Genomic DNA, 10267 nt, shown 5'->3' with positions numbered 1-10267 from the left:
AATGATAATAATAATAATAATAATAATAATAATAATAATAGTAATAATAGTAATAAAAATAATAGTAATAATAATACTAATAATAATTGTTACGGTAACGATGACAACAACTTTAATCGTGTCCATTGCCTGTCGCGAGAGGAAAACGATGCATAAAATAACCGGGTACCTACAAAGTGACGTGCCTTTGAGACTCTTCGAAGCAAACGATCGGTTCGTCGTCGTTGACTTTTTCCACTTCCGTCCGTGGAACCCGGTTCCGCGGACACGGCCGTATTGCGCGTCTCCAGGGAAACTCGAGTCCTTCGACGATCGCGATCGCTCGATCCTTTCGTCGCCGCATCCGCGACACCTGGCAACCAATTTTCCGAGTTTCCGTTCGCGCGGATCCTCCATCTACGTCGTATACAGCCAACGCGACCGATTACCGAGGAATAGAGACGCAGCGAAAGAGAGAAAAGGGTGAGAGCGAGCAAGTATACATACGTATGCGTGTATGAGAAAGGTGCGCGAGTACGAACGAGAGGGTGAACGAGAGGGATCGCGAGGATAAGTAATAAAAGAGAAAATGGTGGAAAAAAAAGAATAAGAAATAATGATTTTCTTAGCGCGATAAGGAGGAGGTGTAGGGAGAAAAACGAGGAATATTTTGGAGCGATTCGACGTCGACGACGAGTCTAGGGAAATGGAGGAAATAGAAGAAGAAGAAAATAACAATGTCCATGTTGCTAAATATTAGCGGTGCGGTAGTTTGCGTGTAGCGACGTGTTAGTTTAAATTAGTCCTTAGTGCGAGCGAAGCGGAATTTTCCGAAAAGTCCGAGGTCCGACGCTCGGACGGTGAGAGAGAGAGAGAGAGAGGGAGAGAGAGAGAGCGTATATAAAGGAAACGGAGAATATCGCGCGTACGTGCGATACACGTGGATCGGCAGAGGCACGTGTGCGCCTAAACGCGCCGAAAGGAAGAGGAAGAGGAAAAGGAAGAGGAAGACTGCGTGCGAGAGGGCGGGAGAAACGCGAGTGAGATACCTGGACACACACGTACACGCACACACGCGCATACACACACACACACATGCGAGAAAACACACGAAGCATAGTAGACACGTAGATTAAAATTAGGAGATAGAATCTTAGGTGAAGTTATCGAGCCCGTTCCTTCGTATTAGATATGGTAGCATTAGAGATGCCCGGCACGCCTCGAAACGAGGACACGTGGACTGTATCTAGCGACTAGGTAGAAGAGAGTTACGCTCCAACAGCGATTCTTTTGTTTCTCGTCGAGCATGTAGCCTGAAGCACGAAGAAGTAGGAGAAGAAGAAGAAGGATAAGAAGAAGAAAAAGAAGAAGAAGAAGAAGAAGAAGAAGGAAGCGAGAAGAGAAGAAAGACAACGTCCGCTTGTCGCTTCCTCGAGCCGTTCGTTCTCCTCGACCCATTCCATGCTGCGTTTCGTTCGCCAATTTTTCCGATCGTTCTTTCTCCTGCGCGAGAGTACAACGCCGACGAATCACGAAGAGGGATCGAAGACGAGAGGAAGATTCGGATCGCGTAGAGAAGAGCGGGAAACGGAAGGAAGACGGAAAGAAGGAGAAAGTGAACGGAATGAATGTAACGGATGGAAATAAGCGAGGAAAGAGAGAGAGCGCGCGAGAGAGAGAGAGAGAGAGAGAGAGAGAGAGAGTGTGTGTGTGTGAGTACCGTGCCCATTGTAGTCGAGCGTAAATTATTATAAATATCGAAGCGTTAACGTTATCGAGTATATACCTCTTCTGTACATACAGTTGAACGACAACAAGAATAGCGAGTAAGACGATTTTCGTCGTAAGCACGATGGGAAACGGCGAGCACGAGACGGATGCTGCGCGTATTGTCCTTTTGCGACGGTCGACGAGCGATCGATTCGATCGCGAATCGGGTATGATCGTAATGTAATTATATTATTCGCGGACGGTTCGATGCAACGGTTCGATGATCGACGGCACCGTATATAAATATTATAAATACATTTCGTAGAACGAGGATCGCGATAGCAGAGGCGAGCGGTGATTTTCTATTATTGCTATGATTATATTACCATTATCGTCATTACGGTTTCTTACGATGATCGCTGCGACCACGATGATTATTACGGTTACGATTATTACCTAGGCGGATGAGAGAGCGCGTGAAAGAGAGGGAGAGAGAGGGAGAGAGCGAGAGAGCGTGGCAGGGTAACCGAGCATCGCGGTGAGAAAGAGGAGGAGAGGAGAGGAGAGGAGAGGATGTGTCGTATCCGTCGAGCAGCGAGCGGTAGCAGCGTTTAAGTCCGGTCGTGCAGAGGCGCGGCGCGGATCTTAGACTGTGACGCGAGCAACGCGAGGGGTTCCTAAGAAAATGAAACGATCGTCCGGACGGGGTCCGCGAACGTGGACGGGACCGGCGTGTACGGGAGACGATTCGCGAGATCGAACGCGAGACACGCGGGTATCGAGTGGAGAAGCGAAGGAAAGAGAAGCACGAGGAATCGCGCTCGTACGCGCGTCCCGACGACGAATCGCGTCGGCTTTACAATCTTCTTGCACACCGATCGACCGAGAGGCCACTCTTTTCTGCCGATATTTCGTTTTTCACGCACCGACCATGGATCCCCTTTTTTTATTCCCGTAAACACCGAACGACCAAGTGGCAACGCGATCGAGCCCGAGCGTTCATTCGCCGTTTAATTTCCACTTTATTTAACGTTTATTACCGTCGAGAGAAAGGGACGTCGACCGGGACTTCTCCAAAGTTCGAAGCCACGTTTCTAGGCGTAAACGATCATCCTGTCGTTATTTATTGACAGAACCGAACCAATGCTCAAGCGATGCTGTTGGTTTAAAGTGAATAAAAGAAAAGCTGAGAAACCAAGATTTTCTTTACCCGTCTGTACCTATAGGCCTGTAACACGTCGTGTATGTGCAGTGGAGTATAAAGGGAATAATAAAGAGTACACACTTTTTATATGCACGACTTTTAATCGTCTCACCGTTTCTTTTTCCTCTTCTCTTGCCGCGCATCGTGCCGCGTTTGCCCCTGCCCCAGCTTCCGGAGAAAGGTAAGCGAGCTGTCGCGACAAACGAAACGCTTCGATCGCTCGATCGCTCGATCGCGCCAACTTCGCGCATTCGCGCATAGTTGACTTTTTCGTTCGGGCAAAAAGATTTGGAAAATGGTAGAACCAGGGGATCGTTAGTCCTGTCACGAAGCGATCGAAGCGATCGAAGCGATGGGCGACGTTCTACGAAACTGGATACAGGCCAGGCTAGGCATCCTGATAGACCTGAGGCCAGAGGTGTTCGGTCACTACACGAGCGACGGCTCGCTGCTGGCCCAGATCCTACACAGCTACGACATAATAAGTCGCGATCAATTGGAAACGATCGCAGTGACGCAAGATCCAGCCCTGTGCCGCGTGAACCTCAAGCATCTGAGGTTTTGGTTGCGCTTCGTCGGCATCGACTGCGACGATGAGAGCATCGAGGAGATTTCCTGCGGCAAAGGTAGCACGTCCTTGCGACTCTTCTACAAGCTCTACCTGTGCCTCGAGACCAAGGACAGGTTGCACTTTATCACGCTGCAAAAGGAGAGGGAAAAGTTCGTGCCCGCGTCGAAGAAATTCGACGTGACCAGGGTCTGCGAGGATCCACTGCCGTATCAGCCGCCGGAACATCCGCTGTCGAAGAAGCTGGCAAAGGGGCAGGAGGTTCTAGACTGGCACGGAAGCAAATTTCCATTGTTGCTTCGAAGGGTTCGACGGGAACGAGAGAAGCTCGAGGTTTCGAAACCCATCACCGTGGTTCAACCCGTCGTGCGCTGCGTCCCCGAGGTATACCTACCTCCAGTTCGCCACTCGACTCGCGTCCAGTTACGATTCTTCTTCTTAGGCGCCGAGAACCTCGCTGGACTCTAGGAAGGAAGAGAGCGCCGAGTTGGACCGGTTTGCCCTGAAACATCGCGTCCGACCAAAGTCGACGAAACCGCAGGACGCAAAGGACAAGAAACGCAAGAGCGGCGACGGCGACGACGACGACGACGAGGAGGAGGAGGAAGAGGACGCGGAGACGACGGAACGGAAAGAAAAGGGGGAAACGGAGAGGTCGACGAGCGATCGTGAGACGGGCAGAACGTACGTGGAGCGGTTAAAGGATCGCACGAAACGCGAAAAGACCGCGGCCGCTGTGAAGACCAAGATGCAGAACGCGTTGCTGTCGAAACTGTGGGAAAAGATGGCGGAGAAGCAGGAGAGAAGGTTCGACGAGGCGATCGCGAAACGAGTGTTGGATCAGTCGATGTACGAGAAGAGGATCGTGACGAAGCTGTGCGAGGTGCGCGAACAAAAGAACATCATGGCGGAGAACCAAAAGGTGGTGGAGGATATAACGGCGGAGGCGACCGAGGTGGAGCATCGCGCGAGTTACGAGCGAGCGCAGGATCTGGTCACGAAGCGAGAAAAGGACATAGAGATCGAGTGTGAAAGGATGTGCGAACTGCGGCACAGGCTTCTCACGGAGAAGATACGAAAGATAAGGGAGAAGCATTGGACATTTTGTCGAGACGTGGTCGAGGACTTGGCGAGCATAGCGTTGAACGTGGGCGATCATCGACGAGTGAACAACGGTCGCGTACCGGTCACTCTTCTCAGCGAATGGAAGACCCTGTTCCTCAAGTCGCAACCGATCTTCGACGAGGAAATACCCTACGAGGCCAAGCATCGCCACTCGGGCAGCGAAGAGCTGGAACTGTTGCTCAAGTCGGACGTCTGGGCAAAGTTCGACAAGGTCGACATCGCTCTTCTCGACGATTACCTGGAAATCGATCCACCGTGGAACGCGTCGTTGCCGATGCCCGGCGAAGAGGCGCTCGAGCTGACCAGACTTGGTCGCATGGTACTCGGTTACGCGGTGCATCGCCTCCTCGACGGCCTTTACTCGCACTCGCTCGGCCGTTCACAGGCTTTGCTGTCGAAATTCAAGCGCGTCGCGATCCTTCTCGGAATCGGCAATCCCACGGTCTACGAGTCGATGACAACGCTGCTGGATCGCGTCGGTTTTCGCGTGGTGCGAATGGAGGACGCGATCAATTACTGCCTGGAACGGTACAAGCGAGAAATGTCCGATTTCGAGTACATCGACACGAGCATCGTCGCGGCGACCGCCGACGTGGTTCGAAAGCTTCGCAGCGACCCGAAGGAAACGTCGTGCAGGAGGTTGAGCAGAGTCGATAAGCGTTCCAGATGGGCCGACGAGACGTCCTCGTCCTTGCCGGACACGGCCACGAGGAAAAGCGGCAAAATCAAGGAGAGGAGATCGATCGCGTCTACCAAGACACCGGAGGTGAAGGAGGAGCAGGATGGAAAGGAGATGAAGGAGATGAAGGAGGAATCGAAGAAGCGGGAAAAGGAGACGCAGACCTCCAGAAACGTACCGTACGACGACATGGATCCCGTGTTGACCGACTCCGCGTACATCGGTAGGTTTTCCTCGTTTCCGAATTTACCACGATCCAGGGATCCAGCTATCGGCGAGTTTTCGCGCGCAGGTAAGTGGACGTACGAATTCCTCGCGCTGGGCGAGCCGATCACCGACAACCTCGCGACCAAGATCCTGATCGAGTACCTCAAGAGTTTGGAACACGCCAAGGGCTGGGTTCTGATCGATTATCCGAGCACGTACGAGCAAATGTCGCGACTGGAGACAGCGATGACCGGTTTGGCGCCTCCACCCGAGTCCAAGTCGATCGACTTCGAGGACATCAGCATCGAGGACATCGAGACCGTGACACCGAGAATCGTGTTCGAGGACAAGTCCGACGTATACGCGTTAAAGAGGCAATTAGAACCGCGACCGACTCGAAATCCGGGCGACGAGTATCTCGCGTACGTTTTCGCAGGCAGTCGAGACTGGTACCCGACCCGATCGTCAAACGACCCGCCGACGCCACGAGTCCCACGTTCGCCACGATTTTCGTTCGAGTGAAGCAGCAGCCGAAACGCTTCGAGAGGGGAGATGGAACGTACGAGGCGTTGGACAAGGACGCGTCGTCGATCGACAGGTTCTACGCTTCTCGCAAGATCGCTCGCATCCTCTACTATTCCAGCTTCGATCTGCTCACGCTGAAGATACTGGCCAGACTGGCGATAGGCGATCCGTTGCAGAGGAAACCGTCGAAAGAGTTGTTCGGCGAGGCGTTGAACCTGTTCGAGCGAGACGCGAAACGTGGCGCGACCCTGAAAGCGGCGGTCGTTCGACGGCTGGTGACCGAGGAAGAATTCGCGGAGCTGGAATCGCTGCGCGCCGCTGTGGACGCCGACGCGGACGCCGGGGACGCCGAGGACGCCGAGGACGCCGAGGACGAGGCGACGGGAGAGATCTCGTCCGACGACTATCGGATCGAGTTGGACTCGGGACCGCCTAAACCCGGCGAACCGAACTGGAATTGGATCGATTTCCCTTTGCCCGCCGTACTGTTGGAAAACTTGGCCAGGCTATGGGAGGGTTTGGAGAAGCTCTACGTAGAGGAGCTGAAGGAGTTGCTCTTCATCAAGAGTATTCACGCGTCGAGCATCGTTCCGTACACGGACTTCTTGAAGAGGAACGCGCGCGAGTTCGTGAAACGACCCGACAACAAGCAGGATCTGTTGCATCGATTTCATCGGGCGTTCAACGCGATCGACGAGGACGCGCGTAACGACGTGGACGTAAAGTGCGAGTTGCACCGTCGCGTGGCCGATTTCCAGATGGAACTCTGGCAGATTTGCGACGAGAGACGGCGCACGGCCGAGGAGGAACGGAAGCGATACGTGAACGACCATTGGACGACCTACGAGGCGGTCATCCTCTTCGATATCTACGTCGGTATAATTCAGGCGGAGTTAGATCGATGCGTCGACACGATATGCATGCTGCAAGATTACTATCTGGGAATGACGAAGAAGCCGCTGCGAGAGATCGGCGTTTCGAAGGTTATCCTGAACAAGATCACGCCGGATCGGACCATCGACGCGGACGACGACGTTCGCGACGGCGAGGAAGAGGACGAGGACGAGGACGAGGACGAGACCAAGATCGGCGAACGAGTGCCGAATCGCGACGACAAGACGACCGATCGAAAGAAGGGAGACCGAGCGAGATCGACGAAGGCCGACTCGACGAGCGTGTCCGTTTCTCCGCCGGCTGCCATCGATCGTGCTCTGCTTCAGAAGGAGATCAACGACGCGTTCACCGACAGGAGCAAAGTTATCGAGAATATCCGAGACGTTTACCTGTTCAAAGGCGTCATGGAGAACGTCGATTACGCGAAGAACCTCGTGGAAGCGTTGTTCGCTGCGAGCGTGGAACAGATCGAACGGGAACAGATGGCGATTTCCAAGGGCAAAGACTTGGCCACCGATTCCAACGAGTCGATCGTTGCGAAACTGGCGTCGAGAGGACAAGATCTGGTGTTGGAGTGGCGATACGCGATCACCTACGAGATCGAGCGGATTCGTCTGAAGCTCGAGTCCATAGCGAACGTGGCACGGTTGGACATTGCTTTCCTGCTGGAAACGTTGCAGGGAGCCTTTCACGGCATTTACGATTCCATCGTAGACAGGTTGATCTCGTTTTGTCGTTTAATCCATCGAGAATCTTTCGTTCCTTAACCGTATCGACGAACGCGTAGGTATTGGCAAGAGATGAAGAGCGTGAACGAAATGGCGAACGTTTTCTGCTTGGCGATCGAAGAGGGTAGAAGACTGGAGAACGAGATCCTGCTGGACGGTGACCGGTTCGTGATTCGATCGAACGTGTACGTGGTGACGAGAGAGACGGGAGAGCCGACGCGCCACAAGGAAACTCCGTCGCCCCTGCGATTCCGAATATCCAACCTCGTCCATTTGATGGAGATATTCAAACGCGTGGCGCCCTACGGAACGATGGCCGAACGCACCTTCGTTTACATCCTGCAGGACTTGACGAGTCACGGCCAGGACGAGGGAGAACCGATGTTACTGCCGTGTTCGTGGTACCAGCTTAAGTCGACGGACATAGCGAAACTCGTGAAAAGACTCTACGGATCCACCGATTACGTCGATTGGCGAGAATTCCTCGTCCACGCGATGGACCTGCCGACTCCGAGCTACCGGCAGATACTGATCGCGAGGGATCGTTTTCGAATTCAGGATCCCGAGTTGAACGAAGTCGTGACCCTGTCGCGGTACCGTCGAACGTCGTTGTGGTTCCTCGAGTGTATAGAGAATTGCGACAACGCTCGACGGCTTCTCCTCGACGAGTTTCAAAGAGATCGAGAGGAGCTGTACGACGAGGAGCATTATCGGGTGGACACGGAGATAACCGCGTCGGTGCCCGAGAACCGACCCTCCACCGCCTTCAACGCGACGCCGTGTTGCACGAGTACGCAGGAAATACTCAGGCGGATATTGGCCAAAGAGTTGCTGTGTCGAATGTTCATGGTCGATCGATACTCGGTCAACTATACCGCGCTGTTGTTGGCTTTCTGCAAGGACGAGAATCCGCGGGACGGATTCGGGAAAGCTCTCGCGCTCGCCATAGGTAACCGCGTGTGTACCGACGCTGAAGAGGGCGAGAGATACGTCGAGGAACTCTTGGAACGGAAGAAACTCGCTCGACCGTCCTTCCAAACTCTCGATCGCGAGGCTCTCGAGGTACGAATCGTTTCCCGCGTTCCTAGTTTAGTTAGTCGGTTAATCGTTAACCAAAGACGATGCGTTTCAGGTGACAAGTATGGTCGTCGATCGGCTGATGCACCGAGTAGCGAGGAAGATCGATCGACGTGGGGATCGCGAGACGAAAGACGCGAGAGCGTTTAAGAGTTTCGACCAGCCGATGGCTTCGGAGAGCGTGGCGAAGGTGGAATCGCTGAGCGGTTGCGAGATCCAGGACGAGCAGCCGTCGATGGAGTGCACTGCCGAACGTTACGCGACCGATCCCGAAACGGTCGTCTATTGGATCTCTCGCGACATTTGCCTCGTAAGACACCACTATCGGGTGGTGTAGGAACTTTGTTCTCTTCTCGCTTCTAATCGTTCGATCTTTCGCCGTTTCAGACCGTGCTGGCCGCGGCATTGTCGTGGGACACGTTCAGCGAAGGCAGGGGTTGCGAGACTCTCGTCGAGAGTTTGTCCTCGGTGTACCGAGAATTATGGGACCCGAATCTGAACGCGGAGCAGGACGTGGTACTGGCGCATCGCCTGCTGAATCACGACTTCGTGACACGGCTGTTGAACAGAGTCAGCAAGTTTACCGTGAAGAACCTAGACGGCATAGTCGTGGAGATTTTACGGGCGAGGGAAAAGGAGCAAGATCTGGCTGATACGTTTCCGTGAAAGAAAAAAGGAACAGCGAGTGAACGAAACGCGCGAGATTTAGGAGGACAAGCTTTAACGGGATTTATTGTTTCGATACATCACGAGCAGTAACTTGTGAAAAATTCTAATCTTCGAAATTTGAATTGCGAAAACGTCGCGTATCGCGTACACGAGGACCGCGTCGCATGTTTTTCGCGCCAAATCCGTTTCGCCGTATCGCTCGAGACGAGACTCGGCCAGCTTTTCGTAGTAATATCGGCGAAACGGTCCTCGTGTGCGTGTTCATCCGCGAATATCTCGGCACCTTAATACCTTAATGTCATAATACCTCGGTACAAGCGACGGATTACAATAATCGTACGTACATTACACACCGCGTTTGTAAATCGATTACTCTCGCATAAATACTTATGTTCTGCTTACGCTACTGCCTTCGTTTCAATCGTCGTACCTTTTACCTTTTACGGAATGCGCGCAAATCAAATACGGATCGAACGTTTAAACAATAAACTTCATATTTCTCCAGAAGACTACGAAAATATCGATTTTCTTACGACATCTCGTAAAAGCGGCCGCTCTAGACGCGCGTGCACGTAACGTTACAACGGAGATTTGTTTCGAAGGAACAACGATCGAAACAAAAATGAAAATAGTAATAGATAGCAGCAGCAGCGGCAGCACCAGCTGTAGTAATTATAGCGATAGTAGCAGTAGTAGTAGTAGCAGTAGTAGTAGTAGAATAGAGTAGTAGTAGCAGCAGTAGTGGTGGTGGTAGTAGTAGTAGTAATAGTAGAAATAGTAGTAGTGGTAGTAGCAGCAATAGTAATAGTAGTAATAGTATTTGTAGTACGATAATAATAAGAATAATGGTATTAACGATAAAAATAACGACAGTAATAATTATAGTAATAATAATAATAATA

General features: G+C 52.4%; 1 protein-coding gene across 1 annotated transcript; it reads left to right on the top strand.

Annotated features, from left to right (window-relative positions):
* The first annotated feature begins 3245 nt into the window (after positions 1–3245).
* LOC108548698 (sperm flagellar protein 2) lies at positions 3246–9362 on the top strand. The gene is made up of 7 exons (XM_017901775.1): positions 3246–3845; positions 3904–5488; positions 5558–5846; positions 5909–7618; positions 7679–8681; positions 8752–9006; positions 9084–9362. The coding sequence occupies exons 1-7, from the start codon at positions 3246–3248 to the stop codon at positions 9360–9362; spliced, it is 5721 nt and encodes a 1906-aa protein (XP_017757264.1).
* Positions 9363–10267: the final 905 nt, after the last annotated feature.

This window comes from Eufriesea mexicana, unplaced genomic scaffold, assembly GCF_001483705.2.
Source record: "Eufriesea mexicana isolate 0111107269 unplaced genomic scaffold, ASM148370v2 scaffold1767, whole genome shotgun sequence".
NCBI classification, from domain to species: Eukaryota; Metazoa; Arthropoda; class Insecta; order Hymenoptera; family Apidae; genus Eufriesea; species Eufriesea mexicana.
Note: the sequence above shows the minus strand (reverse complement) of the source record. Positions and strands in the feature narration are given on the sequence as shown.